The 17,180-nt window shown below is 41.4% G+C and overlaps 2 protein-coding genes across 2 annotated transcripts; one reads left to right on the top strand and one right to left on the bottom strand.

The window, feature by feature from the left end:
- Positions 1 to 1,259: 1,259 nt before the first annotated feature.
- On the bottom strand, positions 1,260 to 6,183 carry LOC117732333 (microfibril-associated glycoprotein 4-like). The gene is made up of 5 exons (XM_034535265.1): positions 6,169 to 6,183; positions 4,544 to 4,741; positions 3,628 to 3,724; positions 3,263 to 3,430; positions 1,260 to 1,528 (listed from the first exon to the last, which is right to left on the bottom strand). The coding sequence occupies exons 1-5, from the start codon at positions 6,181 to 6,183 to the stop codon at positions 1,260 to 1,262; spliced, it is 747 nt and encodes a 248-aa protein (XP_034391156.1).
- Positions 6,184 to 7,437: 1,254 nt separating this feature from the next.
- On the top strand, positions 7,438 to 9,530 carry LOC117731988 (P2Y purinoceptor 14-like). The gene is made up of 3 exons (XM_034534620.1): positions 7,438 to 7,569; positions 7,818 to 8,077; positions 8,963 to 9,530. Exons 1-3 carry the CDS (start codon positions 7,438 to 7,440, stop codon positions 9,528 to 9,530), a joined length of 960 nt encoding a protein of 319 aa, XP_034390511.1.
- The last annotated feature ends 7,650 nt before the right edge of the window (positions 9,531 to 17,180 follow it).

The raw sequence follows: 17,180 nt of genomic DNA, 5'->3' as shown, positions 1-17,180 counted from the left end.
GTTTTATCTTAAAGACGCAGCAGGTTATTTCCATCATAAAAGCTTCTGAAAGCCGGAACCTTTAAAACACACACACACACACACACATATATAGAGTCTGCGAGACAAACAACACACACACTTTCAACACATCTCACAAAGCAGCTGATTAAATTAACTTAAATAAAGTTATGTATTGGGAATTAATCAGACGCCTTGTAGAATAAATTACATTTTGTGCGTTTTTTTTTTAAAGGAGCTGAAATGTCCTGACTTTCCTGAACTATCGGAAGGATCGCCATGAATGTGTGGGTGAATCCTAGTTTTGGCGACACCAGCAGGTCACATTTGTCTCTCATCCACAATATAAATTGTTTTAAATTTTTTGTTAAATGTGTACAAATATGCCCGTGTCGTCACAGATTGAGCCTCACTTAGTTGACCCGTAACTCAAAGACTACTTGAAAACACGCCTGTCGTCTTTTGGTATAGGAATCACATGTATGTGTGCGTTAATTAATAACACAATTAATTGTTCACCAATAAGGACAATACTATAATATTACATTCAATGCAAGATGTCAAAGTGTTACAATTACACCCTTGGTGGGCGCAATTTTAACAAAGACAAGATAAGTAGTGTTTACATTTTTTTTGAAGTATGTCTATTGATGAGCTAGAACAAACACGTTCAATTGAATAGACTCTTTTTAAATGCAATTTAAAAATGTTGTGAAATACGTTCATTTTCTAACAGAAAAGTACGTCAACACAGATAAGCAAGGTGCTTACGTCTTTATACAATCTCGTACGCTAGCTAGCAACATCTATATTAGCATCGGTTGTTCATGTTCATTTGTAACCAATAACAAACAGATAGAAGAGATGCACGTTGAAATCCACAGCCGTCTAAAGTAAAATATTGTACATTTAAAAAAAAAAAAAGAAGGAACATTTCACAAATTTCTGCCGAGGTGAAATAATCCTGCTCCTTTGCTGCACAAAATAAAAAAATGCAATCAAATTATGTTGCGCTGTTGTCACATGTTTATAGCTGAAACTACTAAAACCTTAATAAAAACATCTCGGGGGAACCAGAGCTAGAACTGAGAGACAGAACCTGCTGCAGTAAAATGAGAGGTCAAGTTAAGTTAAAGGGACTCTGGCGCTTGAAAACACGACCACTTTTGTCCACAGGGGCCGCCAAAAACAAAAACATGAACATAGTGGATATTGAATTCAGTCATTAACGTGATCCAGTTAATGCACAGGCAGTCCAGTTAAAGTGCGCATGTACACGTAGCGATCGATCTCATCTTCATGTCAATAGTCTTGAGGGAGTTCTGGCTTTTCCACGTTCGCCAAATGTTGAGGGTGTTGGAATACCCGATGGCACTTTGGGCTGCGTACATGCCGTTGGGGTTAGCCGAGTGGCACTTTCCGTACCAGAATCCTCCGAGAAAATGCTGAGCGCAGTTATGCTCCCACTGGTCCAGATCTTTGTCAAACGTGGTGAACTTCATGTCGTTGTGTTCCATCAAACTGTCCCCTATAAATAAAGTTTGTTGAATTTAAGTTGTAGTTGGAAAGTCAGAACCCCTTCTACTTGTGCTACTTTGTTATCATTTTGCCAGTGAATAATTTAAGTTACCTTTTTTCAAATATATACATATACACTTAGGTAAAGTACTGTCTTTGTAAACAAAGCACAGAGAGGCTCAGAAGTCAACACGCACAGAGGGAGAGCGACGTCATTCTCTGCTCACGTAAACATTACTCCACTACAGCCTCACACCGCTGTTGTTTGCTGCTATATTAATGCCCTGAATGTCATATAAGAGATCCTTAAACAGCTTTAGTTACTTTTCAGATTCATATCTTCCATAAAAACATGTGTGATTAGCATATAAAATACAGTACATTGTTAAAGATTAAACCAGCCTCAAATTGTTATTTAAATTAAACCAGGTAAGGGGGTTAAATGATCCAATATTTCACAATAAAAGCTTATATTTGCGAAAAGTCCAAAAGTGGAATATAATTCTGTGAATCACCTCACGACCCCTCAGATGTATAGTGAGCCTTAGGAGGGATCCCAACCCCTAGGTTGGGAACCACTGGACTAAACTAACTAAATTTACACATATAGCTCCACCTGGACCAGCTAAATGCTGCCGGAGCAACGATGCCTTAGTATTAACAACATAACAATAAAATATATGACATGTCGGTCACAGAGGTCATTTTTTATTTACATTTAGTGAATAATACGTCTGTACTTTTACTTAAGTAGGATTTTGAATGCAGCACTTCTAGATTGTTGTCATAGTACATTAACTTTATGCTTCTTCCATATCTGTTTTTTTAAAAAAGGAGTCCAGTCTGTTAAGAGTGATAAAAGCTTTCTTTCACTGTCACAAAGCTGAGTGCACGGAGCTCGACAACAACATCATTAGTGTGGAAGTGGAAGTCTGTTGCCGCATCCAGGTAAATAATGGGGTTAGTGTCTTTCTTTTTGACGAAATTAAATATAAGATTCAGAATTCAGTTTTCTGCACTTTAGGGCATTACATCTTCCAAGAATCTGACAATATATTAATTTGTCTCTGGAGAGCGACATTTTGGCATCACAAAATGTCAATGGCTTTTTGTTGTTGTTGTAAAAGTAAATATATTACTGCATTCAAAACGCTACTTAAGTAAACAATATGTGGGTATTCTCCGAAAAAAGTTGTTAAAGTATGAAAAGTGAAAGTATTAATGATGTTCAGTGTTTTACGATGAAACACAATGTTGTTGGATTAATGCATTAATGTTTATGTTGCATTTTACAGCTGTAGATGTTTATGGTTGCACTAATTTAAACTTGTTGTTGTGTAGTTTGTAGCGTCGTTGAAAACCACGAAGAGTCACAAAGTCAACTTTTCATAAGCTCAGTGAAACAGCCCCGTTTTTCAGCTGATCCAAGAGGCTGTTTAAGGAGTTTGTTTAGCTTAAAAGTTTGTTTAGATTAAGAACTCGTAAAGTAAGACACACACATTCAAAATCAAAACACTGCACATAAACTGCATTAAAAAATTGCAATCTGAAAAGTAGAAGTTGAGTCAAAAGTCTGAATAGTTTCCGATTATAAATACCTCACATTTGCTTAAGGAAAGTACTCGAGTAAAACACATTTATACTGAAACTTAAAAAAAACATCCTGCAGTACTACCTGTTCATCCATCCATCCACCTTTTAACCTTTAAAGCTAGACGTCCCAAAGCAACACGGTAATCCTCACCTGCCGCTCCGCCAGTGAAGCTGCCAAAGTGAAGCCGATAACCAGCGTTCTCAGAATCGATCGAGAAGGAGGAGTATTGGGCGGACGCCTTCCCTCCCGCCCAGTCCTCCATGTCGACCTGCAGCTCGTTCTTCTTCCTCATAGTCAGCAGGAAGATGTTTTCCAGGCCTGTGAAGGCGCACAAAGACCTGGTTCCATGTCACCTTCCCAGACCGAGTCTCCTATGTAGTTCCTCTGCATTTTACTTAACCTCTTTCCCCTCAGACTGTCTCTCAAACCCCTTATCTAGTCTCACACAGCAACATCAGATGGAAAGCATGCAGCGCAGCATTGTGTTTAATGTCGTTTTCCCCTCAAGAATTTACCGAGCCAATATTCTCCGGCCACATTCCCAAATCCAGTCTTATAGTGCTTCCAGGGCCTGTAGAAGTTTTCGGTCCCATCCATCCTCCTCTGAAATACCTGAGAGGGAAAATGGGATGTTAAAAGGTTCACTAACTCACGTTACCATCCATTCTGTCAGCGAGACCTTTATAAATATGGACGACCTTTCAGAAAATGTTTGAGAGGCAACGAGGACTTTGCTGCTCGGTTCAAACTCGGATCATTCGATTCTCTTTCAATAAATCACCTGTGTAGATTTATTCACATTTAAAATTCTTCTCCTTACCTACAAAGCCTTGATTGGTGATGCACCATCATGTCGTAAGGAGCTTGTAGTACCATATTGCCCCACTAGAGAGCTGCGCTCACTAAATGTGGGGCTACTCTGGTTTCTAGAGTCCTAAAAAGTAGGATGGGAGCAAGAGCCTTCAGTTATCAAGCTCCTCTTTTATGGAACCGGCTTCCACTTTCAGTCCGGGAGGCAGACACAGTCACCTCATTCAAGAATAGACTTAAGTCTTTCCTCTTTAATAGTGCTTATAGTTAGGGCTGAATCAGGTTTGCCCTGGTCCAGCCACTAGATATGCTGCTATAGGCTTATAGGCTGCTGGGGGACGTTTTAGGATACACTGAGCACCTATCTCCACAGGGGCCCGATGGCCAGCGAGTAGACAAGTAGTTCTCCCTCTAGTTCTATGGTGGAGGAGCAGCTCAAGTCTCAAGTCCTTATTCTTATAACTTATAACCAGAACCCAAGTCTTCAGACTCTCTCGTTTCAACCTAGGTTATTTTTACTCTACGGTCACCTGAATGAACCCTTCGGAGTTAAAAGATGAATAAATCTTTGCACGCGGTCTAAATGAGGATCAAATCAAATCAAATCTGAGGAGCACTGACAGTCCATCGGCCCCCGTTGGTGTCCATGTCACAGTAGACATGCAGCGGCGTGGTGGGACCTCCTGGGTAGATGATGTACACCCCACTGGAGCTGGTGTTGTCATGGCGATAGACGTCGTCGCAGTCGATGGGCAGAAAGGACTGGGAGTCGACGCGAACTGAGGCCGCAAGAACCAGCACGGCGACGAATAATGTCACCTGGATGTGAAAGCAGGGAGGGATTAATGATGATTAATGACACATGGACAGGGATTTCCTGCACTCATGGATGCATATCACGAGAAAAACAGATTAAATAGCAAACATTAGGCGGAATGAAGAACGGTGTCACGTAATTAAATACGGTTATTGGTAGTAAACGAAAATAAATGTATTTATTATTTCTGGCACAATGATTCAATCACTGCTTCTGTGATTACAATCCATCATCCGTTTGGTGAGAATATCAGCGGGATTCTCTTCCTTTAATTAAATTAAAAGGGTACTCCGACGATGTATTAGAAACACTGTAGATGCGTATTATGTATTTGTGTTCTCTATTGTATCATTCATATATCTTTAGTGGTTTTTCATTTGTTCTCACAATTATCCTCCTCTGCGAAAACAATTTTAAGGTATTTAAATAATGTGAGTGAAGTAAATAACAACCATATTACTCTTTGTGTCCTTCCCGTCTTCTTCATACTTCTCACTTAATGTATTTATTGTATGGTTTCTCTGAATGGACGCCGGTATGAAAGAACAGGATTTCATTGATACTTGAGATACAAACACATCCACCTTCGCTGCTCTGTAAGTCTTACGTGACTTGAATTCAGAGCAGAAAATTCACTGGAAGCAAACAACAGTTACAACATTTGGGGTTTTTCCCCTGCTGAGTTGTTCTGAACTCTGTCCCTCTATGGAGCAGAGGGTGTAGAATCAGGTTTGGATTAATTCAAATTCATTTGAAAACATTTAAATCTATCCGTGTCTAATATCCTGCGCGTTTTCGTTTGACATTCTAATAGTTTGTTTTAATTCACGCAAGCGAGTTCAGGGATCTGACATCTGGAAAGAGATAATGTGTTCTTACTGGGGCTGCGAGTGCCTGTTAATGTGTAACTAACAATAACTAACAACACTGCAGAGCCAACAATAAAAAGAAAGATACTCAATAATATTAATCTACGACACCCAACCATTAAAATAACAACAATAAACAATGGAACAAATTGTTGATTAATTTAACAATAACAAGATTAAATTGTAAAAATGTTTTAGGTAATCTATTATAACCTTGACTTCCTTTACACGTCAATCTATAAATGACTATTTAGAAAACTATGAAACACATAGATTTGCTTCACTGATTTTAACATTAAATAAGTGCTGCGACTCTGGTTTTTAAAATCTTGACAATTTAGAGCTGTTCCCACAGACATTACTAATTACTAGTGCTATTATTACTAGTGACATTACTAACAATAATGCTAATTATTGAGATAATACATTTTCACAAAATAATAAACGTCATGAAAACATTGTCTAAGTATATCAAAGAAAATAGGAGCAACATTTGTTTTTTCATTATAAAATAAAAAAAATGATCTGGTTTAAATGTTAAGAGAAGCTGCAGCTCTTACCTGCATCATCATCATCATCATCATGGAGAGGAAGGTTGGTCTAAAACAAGGTCCTTTTAAACAGTCTGTGGAAGCACATGACTCTGATAAGCTCTGTTTACACACAACAATGACGTTTATTTTATTACTCCATCGGTTCTGGGAATGTGGCAGTTGTTTAACAGACTTGAGTTATTCTGCCATCACACACAAATCCAGAAAGCCGTCGCATATCATCAACGCAGATTCTGATATCTTTGATGACTTTGAATTTAATAAAAAGGGAAAGAAAGGAAAAATTAAATATATGGGGGAGTTGAATTTGCACTCATGACCTCGGTATTTGAAGTCCAGAGAGAATTTCCGTATCTATTTGTCGTTGATGCTCATGACTCATTTTTAAAGTAATTTAAATGCAAAACAAGGAAAGAAATATGCATCTGCCTAAAGAAAAAACCGTCAGAGTCTTTCAATAATAACAATTACAAACAGCAGGAACAGGTTCGTTTTCAGTGTGCACATTTTATTAAATGTTGCTTAAAGCTCCATGCAGCAGACCCATGTCCTTCACACACATCATAAGCGTTATTTATTGATATTCAATACTACGTCATGCATCTGCTCTGACCATTTGCTCACGCGGATGCTTTTCTTTTGTGTCCATTACCAAAAAAAGGGATCCTATTTGACTTTTTCACGATTAATCCTGTGCATGCCCCCAGAGGACGGGGCTATGAAGCTGTCTGGGTTACCTTCAGACCTGCATAAGGATCAATAGATTCGTTTGCCACCAAATGCCATGAGGATGTATCTTCTATTCGAGACCGTGACACCAAAAAAAGTCTTCAGTGGTAATTGTATTGGAAGTACACAGGAAGATAAAACGACACCTCAACCAACAGCGGTGCAGTGTTGCTTCTTTTATTTATAGAGATGCTATCTCACAAGGAAGCCATCACTTCCTAGTTCTGCAGCTCTTCCTGTGAAGACGGAAGCGTTTCAGTGAATAGACCTCCTCACCGACACAGACAGGTTTGTGCTGCAGGTATTTCATCTTCTCTTCGTTGCACTTTTTCTGATGCAAGGTTTAATATTCATGATCATACGGTCAGCTGACCATTAAGTTAATATAAGGATATATAATACGGAGTTGATGGTATAAAACACTGCATTGATTTGAAACCATCCATTTGTTCCTTCAAGTGATACAACTTTATCTTCTTGGGTTGACTATGGATATGAAGATTTGTAATTTGGGTTCACCTCTGTTAGATGAACCAGATAGAAACAATGAGTGACCAAGCAGGAGAGGAAGCGACTTCCTTATTCCATCAGTCATCAGTTACGAACCAGACCACCTGTGGTCAGGTGGACAGGTCAGCCGACCTCTTCTTCATGATGGTCCACGGTCTCGTGTTTCTGGTGAGTTTCAACAATCCAGATCAACACAACACACGCAAGAGTCAGGAAACATTTTCAACCAAATTCTTTTGGGGTTGGGTACATGCAAACATTATTCCGACTGACTGACTTTTTTTGGAATTTGATTCCCTAATTGGGTAGAACATTATCATCTTAAGTGATCTCCGGTCAAATCCAAAAATTCTTTTGACTGACGGCAAATGTTGCAAATTGTAAATCTCTCCATACTCGCGATGTTTTCTCTCCAGGTGGGTCTCCCCCTCAACGGCTTCATCGTGACGTTTTACTTCTGCCGAGCTCAGCAGAAGACATCCAGCAGCATCACGATCTACCTGAAGAACTTGGTAGCCGCCGACTTCCTGGTCTGCCTCTGTCTCCCAATCCGCGTCGCGAAATACGCCAGCAGCTCTGTCACCCTCCACTTGGTCAACTGCAACGTTGCCCGCGCCGTTCTCTTGCTCAACATTTACGCCAGCATCATGTTCATGGGCTACATCGCCGCTAACAGGTTCGCCAGTTTTAAATTTGAATCTCCCTGTTGCATGAAACAGACTTCCCAGATGTATCAATGCCAATGCACACACCAATTTTGTAACAGGTGGTGGTAAGGACCCAGTCGCAGTTGAACAGAACCAGTGGAATCGTTTAAGAAAAGCTTTATTCCAGACAGAGGTTTACAATACCAACAATCCGGCCAAGGGTCGAGACTTGGTGTTGGTGAACCTGGATTTAAGGTTCTGAAGGCTGCAGAAGTCCAACAGAAGGGAATCTTGGAAGTGGTGAGGGCCAGTGAGTGGGGAAGCGACCGAGCTGTGATTCGGGTGAACCTCCTGAAGAAGTTGGCGAACCCCAGGAAACATTGAATTTGGGACAGACCAGGTAGTGACGGTAGCAACCTTCGCGGGGTCCATCTTGATGCTGACATGGGAAGCGATATATATATCCCAGAAATGAAACGGTGGGACAAAAAGAGAGTTCTCCATTAGCCGTTGGAGTACGGATTGGACGTGGTGAACGTGTTCCTCTTGGTTCTTGGAGAATATCAGGATGTCATCGAGGTAGACGAATACGTGCCGATCCAAAATGTCCCGGAGCACGTCGTTCACCAGGGTCTGGAAGACGGCGGGGGCATTGGTTAAGCCGAAGGGCATGACTCGGTACTCGTAATGCCCTTTAAGTTGACTACCAGGTGCACTGCAAGAGCTGAGGAGTCTTTTCTGTAAACACACAAAACTACTGCACTAGTGTTTCTTTTTTACGAGTAGAAGAAGAGTGATTCTTCATCGAATCCCTACGTCAAACACACAAATTCCCAGTTTCCACTTAAAGGCAGCAGGAGGTGAATGCTAAACTCAAAACCGTTATTCACTGAAATCCTCTCTCTCCTCTGCAGGTATCTGAAGGTCGTTCAACCTTTAGGAACTCACATCCTGCTGACGGTGCGGGCCGCTCACATCATCTCCACGGCAACCTGGGTTTTCCTCCTGGCCACGATGAGCGCCTTCGTCGTCCTGTCGTTCCAGACCCAGAAACCTTTCACCTCTGTCCTGGAGACTTGTGAATATTCGCACACCGGCCAGTTCAGCTTGGTGATGAAGATCATATACTCCTGCGCCAACGTCATGTTCCTGTCCGTCCTCGCCTCCCTGGTCTTCTTCTACTACAGCACCTCCCGGCGGGTGGCACTGGTGCAGCAGAGGCTGGCGGCATCCTCCTGCTTCACGAAGCTTGCGAGGACCCGCAGGAACATGTTAGTGCTGGTCAGTGTCTTCTGCTTTTGCTTTGTCCCCTACCACCTGGTTCACCTCCCCAAAGAGTTCCTGTGTTCAAGTGGCAAGTTCCTCTACAACGTGAAGGAGGTCACCATCATAATGTCCGTTCTCAACGTCTGCCTGGACCCGCTCATCTACTTCATCCTCTGCAAGAGGTTCAGGACCCAGTTTGGGCTGCTTGGAAAATGAAATTACTGTTTATAACATTTGAAAAGCCAATAATGTCAATATAACAGATTACTTAATAATTGCAAATAATGTAATAAGAAATTATAATATAACCGGTCATTACATAATGAATGCAATGTAATAATTCCACATAACAAAATAAATATTGTTAAAAAATAAGGCGAAGAAGCATTATGAACTAATAACATAATTGTAAATAATTATTTTAATAAAAACTAATAATGCAAAAAGAAAGTTCAGTATAAACAAATATGATTCTAAAAAAGTGACAATGCATTAATTCCAGATATTGAAAGATAAAACAATGAATGTCACGTAATGTCACAAACAACTGTAATAAAAAAAAACGATAATGTAATAATTGCCAGTTACATTTTAACCGCACGTGAAGTGAATGTCCAAAAAGAATGAAATAAAACGTATTAATGTAATATAACTGCTTCAAACGAAACATTCGCCATATAAAGTAATCGCTTGTTCTTGATTGATTTGATTACAGTACATCGTAACGTCAGTGGCCATTTATATTCTTAATGGTGGGAACTGAAAATGAATTTATGACATTCGCAGGATGTCGAGCGCCGCGCGGGTCACCGTGAACACCTGAGTGTAGTCATCGCATTACAAATCATCCATCTAATAGACATTTCACTAAAAACATACAAGATGCCAAACAAATGTCATGAGGACGCCGTCTGTACAAAATGTGCCATTCAACAGTTGATATTTCAGCATTCATCAGAAATATAGTGAACAATCCCAATAACCACCATTATCACACCATTAACATATATATATATATATATATATATATATATATATATATATATATATAAATATACAGTATGTCGTGTTTCTGTTTTACTTTGATGTCCGTGTGCTTGAATACATCAAGAGAAAAGAAGCTGTGCGACTAGACAGGAACACAGTTACACATCCTCTCTTTTTCCTTTCCTCTGATCTTCCACTTTAACAGCATAGTTATCGAGGGCGCTTTGCTAACACAGAGAGAAATCTAACCCACGGCCTTCGTGCCGAATTATGAACCGAGAGAGATGGCGGTCAATCTTTTCTTCTGTTCATATATATTCCTCCGTCTTCTCTCGCTCCATCTTTCCTTTCTTTTGATCTCAATCTCTGTGTCAGGTGGTTTAGAGAAGAAGAGAGAGAGAAAGAGAGATGTAGCTGCTGATCATCTGGCAGTTTTTTTTTTTTTTTTGTTCCAGTCGACATATAATCCATGTTAATAAATGGCTTTTTGAGGTCATCGCGATGTAGCCGGAGGGAAAGTAGAAGTATAGGCTCCTTTGAGAGAGAGGGCTTTAAACAGGGTGTTTATTCTGATGCACTATGTGGACGAAAGTATGTGGACACATGAATGTTTGTTACACGTGTGATCGTTCCACGAGATTTTGGAATAAATCAATATATTATTTAACGTATATTCATTTTAGTTGCAGTTCAAATCAACGCAGCGCTTAAAAAGCAACGATGGTCAAATTGTGTTATTCATATTGTTTCACTTATTATCACCAGTTAGTTTTCTGGATGCAAAAATAAATGGGTAATGTTACGTTCCAACAAGGAACTGTACTGACTTTTTTTCTGATTAATGTTTAATTCAAGCATTTTCTTTAATGAAAAAATTAAAAAAATGGATGATTTCTTTTTCTCTTTAGAAAACATGCAGATGAGTTAATTCCTCTCAGGTAGCATACAGCCCTATAATAACCTCCCACATTAATCTGGAACAATTATTACAATACACAATAAAAGCTAAAGGGCACGAACATAGGATAACATATGAATATTAAAAGAATAGTGCATTTATTACAGTGCAAGTTATTTTGACCGCAGTGCATGCTGTAGTTTTATGATTTTAGTTTCTCTTATGAAAATAAAGACCAAACACGCTGCAGCGTGCCTCTGCACCACTGGATGGCACTGCTCCTCCTCACTCACTCCCTCACTCCCTCCCTCCTCCACTCCATGCACTCCTTTCTCTCTCTCTCTCTCTCTCTCAATCTCACCCTTTCCCTGCATCTCCTCATCTTGTGTAGGAGGAAGATTCAAATTGCCAGAGAGCACAACGAGGATTACCAGATCGATATCGGAGACAATCTCTTTCTCCCATCTGTTACATGGTCTATCCCCCCCCCCTGCTTTCTGTGTCTGTCACTCACCCCCTGTGGTTCATTTGTGTTTTCACCCTCTGCCCTTCAAGTCACTTATTGCTTTTGGGTACATAGGGTAAAGAGAGAGAGAGAGAGATAAGGGATTGAGGGTGGAGGGCCAGATAAGCAGAGAGACATGCCGAAACATTGGAAAGAAAAAAAGACAGATACAGCTCTGAGGCGGAGATGAAGATGAGAGATTCTGCTTCCTTCCCCTCCACAGATACTATTGATTCACCGTGACCTGCCTCCACACACAGTCAGGATATGCAAAGCTGTTAATTTATCACACCACGGCACACGGGCGAAGCCGAGGCCCGTTGCATATACCCCGACACGAGATTCCGTATAGCTGAGTGGCGATGACACGACATATAATTTTTCAAAAAAAACCTTTGAGGTATCGCTTTGTCCTCTCAGACAGACCGAGGCCTGAGCAGGGGGAGGGAAAGGGAGGGGAGGAGAGAGGAGAGGAGAAGGAAAGGAGAGGAGAGGAAGGGTGGAAAAGACGGAAATAAACACAGGTGCACAGATCCAGACATGCAGGTTGAAAATAAGTGGGACAGAGGAAGCTTGTTTGTCTAGTTCCTGAATACACAGAGATTGGTGAATTAAATCCTATAGAAAAGGAGATTAGTCAATAAATTCAGGTGAACACTTATAGCTATAGTGTGTGTGTGTGTGTGTGTGTGTGTGTGTGTGTGTGTGTGTGTGTGTGAGAGAGAGACACACACAAAGGGGGTGGAGAGGGACTCATCTTTTATGTATGAGTGTTTGTTTAGCTGCACTTGCAGCTGTGCCTGGGTTACTTCCCATCTCAGTCACACACAGTTGACTAATAAACCCTCTCGCCACGTTTCAACCCATCACTCGACTCCAACTCCCATTAAAACTGTCTGAATGTCGCTACGTTTATCAAATGTGATGTCCAAAACAATGCATCGTTCAGACGCATAAAGAAAACAAGGATCTACGTCTACCGGTGTGAAAACCCCCCCCATGAAATATTATCTTTAGGTTTGGTGAGGTGCAGTTTTATTCACATCAATGGACTTGTTTCTTAGCTTGTGCATGTTTTTTTTCTCTCTTTTTTTGCATGTGAACAGAATGTGTGTGCATGTGTGTGTTGTGTGTGTGTGTGTGTGTGTGTGTGTGTGTTTACTGGCCACCTCCTGGTACAGAGTTCTGCCCGGGACAGTGTGCCTCACAATCATCTGTTCCCGACCAAACACACATTTCCTGTATCCAACTGAGATCCAAGCTGGCCACGAGTGTGTAGCACACACACACACACACACACACACACACACACGCACACGCACACACACACACACACACACACACATTAACTCTTGCATAATCAGCCAAAGTAAAGTCTGCCAGAACTCATGGCCGAATCAACAAATGCAAATATCAAAAAGAGTGTTGTGAATAACGCGTACGCAGTGACACACACAAATATAACCTGACTTTACAGATGTGACGGTGTGCGTGCGCGCGCGCGTATGTGTGTGTGTGTGTGCGCGCATCTCATTGATATGCATGAGCAAAAAGCGTGTTATTGGTTCCTGCGGGCTCGTTTGGGGCTAATTAGAGAGTAATGAGATAAGAGGAGTGGGAGAAAGAGGGAGGCGATGCTCAATGAAGAGAGACTCCCAGGGAGGCAGAGAGATCAAATTAAGAGGATGAAAGGGAACAAGAGGGAAGGTAGCAAACGACGGGAGTAATGCAGAGAATCAATGATGTGGTGAAGAAAGGGAACCTCGGCGTCCAGGGCTAAACGTTCCCAACAAAGTAAATCATCTGCAGATTTCATTCAGCACACTTCAGTCGTGCGGGTAATCCCAATCAATTATTAATGTTCACGTCCGTCCCCGGTAGTTAACGCCGAGAAGCATAAAGGGATGTTGGAGCTCACCCCCATGGCAGATCAATAATCGTAAGAATGCATGTGAACGAAAACACAAAAGGAGTCCATTCAGAGGGAGCAGAGTGACTTTATGTGGCATCCTAAAAAAACAGCATCACTCAGATGAAAATGGAAAGAATAATCAAGTGTGAGAAATACGCTTATTTGGCAATGAAGACTGTGAAATTACCCATAACCCCCCCTCTGCCTGAGAAACCCCTAAATTGAAGTTCAGACAAAAAACTTTTTGAAGTCAATGGAAATGTGTGATTAGAGCTCAGGTAAGCGTACGTTAATGCAGCAACACTTTCAGCCCGCATTGAAAACATGTCAAGTTGAGTGAAAAATGAATGCGAATCCCAGTACGAGAGCATCGACTGGAGGAAATGGAGCTGCTAAGTAACAGAAAGAACCGGAGTTTCTGGTGAATTCAGCTGAGCTTGAACAGACACGCTGTCAATCTGTCCGTCGCTCGATGGCTCACAGCTAACGTCTGTGCCGGCTGTTAGGGGAGAACATATTTCATGCACACTAATGGTGCAAAAAATCTGTTGCTCTTCCCGAGAAAACAGAGACGGCTCCGGTGGAAAGAAGGTGTGTGGTTGACATCTCAGGTGTCATAATATTGTCTTTATTGACTTTGAACACATTTATTTTCTGTGTATTTATCAATAAAAATGGAAATTAGCGCGCGCAATGCATACTGGTAGCTGTGCATGCAGAAGAGATCAGCTTTCTCGGTCGATTTTTTATTTTTTTTGTGGACAACGTTTACCACCTGCGTTTTTCTTTTCAAAAAAGCACATATTGGTTCAGTGATTGAGTCCACACAGCTCTCAACATGGCTAACAGTGCAAACAACTGCAACAACGATGAAGCCAACAGTGTTTAGCTGAAGGGGAACTGGAAGGTGAGCGCAAACACACACACACACACACACACACACACACGCGCACACACACACACACACTGCCATAATTGATATTCACCAGAAAAATTGTTTAAAAATAATAATTATATATATATATATTACTAGAAGATTAAAAAACTGATTGTTTTTTGGGGCTTTTAATGGCGGCACAAGAAAATGCATGCACTGCAGTGAGGAGCTGCTTTATATGGGGTTTTTTTCCGGTGTCTGCAGGCTGAACATATTTGTATGCGTGACACAAAAACAATACCTTCATCATCATCATCATCAGTCATCTGAGCCGAGAATACTGCTGTCTACATTAAGTTAATGTTCCCCTCGGTGATTCTGCAGTGCAATCTGTGTGTAGTTTGTTTTATGTAAGTGAACGTTTACATCGTCATTTAAGTTTTAGTGCTTTTAAAACTCAAAGTTTGCTGATACAGCACTTTCCCTGCGAAGATGCTCAAATGTGGCTTCATATATTCAAAGTGTCTTTGTTTTTTTTGGTCTTTGCTTTCACTGTCACAGAACAGCAACACAATATCTAAACATGAGAAAACTTTAACAAAATCAAGTGTTCAGTGTTTTCTTTTCATATTTCATGCAACCCAGGCAGCTTCTTTCTTTTGTTTACCTTTATATTAGCTCAATTGTGTTCCTGTCTACACTGATACCATCAGGAGTAATTTAATTCTTGCCCAGGGGAACATTTGGATACGAGGAGCTGGGGATCAGAGCACCTAAATTCATTGACGACCCCCTTTTTCATGGATTCAATTACTCGTAAAGCTTTTCTTTCACTTATTGAATTGATTCATGAAGCGGGACAGGAGTGCAACCTCTTTCTGCCGACGGACGAATTAAAAGCAGATCTAAATCCAGATTTAAAAAACAAAACAAATATAAACCGTGTGTGCCAAATTTGTTATTTCACTGCTGCAATGCTGCTGATTCACATCAAATCCCCCACCCCCCCTGAGTGCATCAAAGCCCCTTAGGGCCCCAGGCCCCCTGGGGTTTGAATAGCGACACCCGCCGCTTCCCACGTGGGCCTCCGAAGACATGATGCAGGTGACAATACCAGCAGGTCTGACCGGTTTGCCGAGCGCACGTGTCTGAGGGGTTTACCATCGGCAGCGCAGCGCGATTCTAATTGGCTGGTTCCCCCTTCCCCAAAGTGCTCCGACTTCTATTTATAGAACAGCAGCTCGGGTGGAACTTGATGCCTCTCTTTTCTCCCCCAGACCCACTCGTCACTCTTTGTCGCTCTTTTTTACACCCGGATTGTTTTTTTCTTCTTCTCTACGTTCAACGAAGGAGAGCAAATCATCAGCCGCCTCTCTGACATCCTCCTCCTCCTCCTGCTCCTCCTCCTCCTCCTCCTCCTCCTCCTCCTCCTCCTCCCACCCGTTGGTGTCTCCCACCCGAGCTATAGTCTCTCACCCTGTGTCCTTGTTTAATTGGCTGATCCCTCCGTCATTAATTAAGCATTATCACGGGCCATGTGTCGCTCGGCTGCGTTTCCCCCTCTTCCACATTCATTCCTTCCACCAGAAGGTCTCTCATCTCTCCTTCCTCCTCACTTTACCTGTCCTCATCCTGTTTCCTTCCTCTGTCCCCCTCAGGTGGTCTCTTTTAACAGCTGTAAATTATTCATCAGGCAGATATCCGCCCAGGGGAGCGAAGCCAATGGATAGATGGACAGATAGAGATGAATAAATAAAGAGGTAAAAAAATGATATATCGGGCAACGGTTTGTGTGAGGTTGTGTGTGTTTGCGCGTAAACCACGCACACGTGCGTGTGTGTGTGTGTGTGCGTGTGTGTGTGTGTGTGTACGCGCATGACTGCGTATCCCTCTGTGGAATTCCGGCGGGTCTTCTGGAGAAGCTCTTCTGTGATGCATAAAATCAGAGCCAATGACGCTGATAGATGGAGAGAAGGGATCCTTGCAGCAGGGACAGTGCCAAGGCGACCGCGGCCTCGCCAGAGACAGCAGGGAGGTGGGCAAAATGAAGAAGAGGGGAGAAAGAAACAAACAAACAAAGAGAGAGAGAGAGAGAGAGAGAGAAATAACTGGAGAGGAGCACAAAGGGATGGAGGGAAATCAGGCTAAAGTCTCAGGCTGTCAGCGCAGAGTCGCTCACTCGTGTCACAAAGCAGACGAACGTGTTATGTAACGCGTCTGCCACGATATCATCACACCGCAATACTAGACGTGGACTTAAGAGAAGAGTCCTGAAATGTATACTTTAATATTATGTTAAAAAAAAAAGGTAAAAAACAGCGATGCAGGGTTTTCTTTGGGGTGATTTGGTACTAATTAAATGGGAAAGGAGACAGTGTTCAATTAGTGTACTTGGTAGCTAATCTAGAGAGTATTTCAGAACGTGTAAATGTATATGTTTCTCTATACTGGGCATACATAACACTCTGTATATATGAAAAATAAAGTACCGCAACACATTACATTTTATTTTATACGAATACAAGTTTTTTTTAAAGCTAAATTCCTCGTGAAAAACTTAAAAAACAAAACCTAATTGCATCCAGGAAACGTTCATTCACCAAAACAACAAGATATTGAAGGTATACTACTTCAACAATAACGGCGTCGGTTTGAAGAACGACTTCATATTTTAAACACGACTACAA

The sequence above is a fragment of the Cyclopterus lumpus genome, chromosome 1 (genome assembly GCF_009769545.1).
Source record: "Cyclopterus lumpus isolate fCycLum1 chromosome 1, fCycLum1.pri, whole genome shotgun sequence".
NCBI lineage: Eukaryota > Metazoa > Chordata > Actinopteri > Perciformes > Cyclopteridae > Cyclopterus > Cyclopterus lumpus.
The sequence above is the reverse complement of the archived record's forward strand: the minus strand, read 5'-3'. Positions and strand labels throughout refer to the sequence as shown.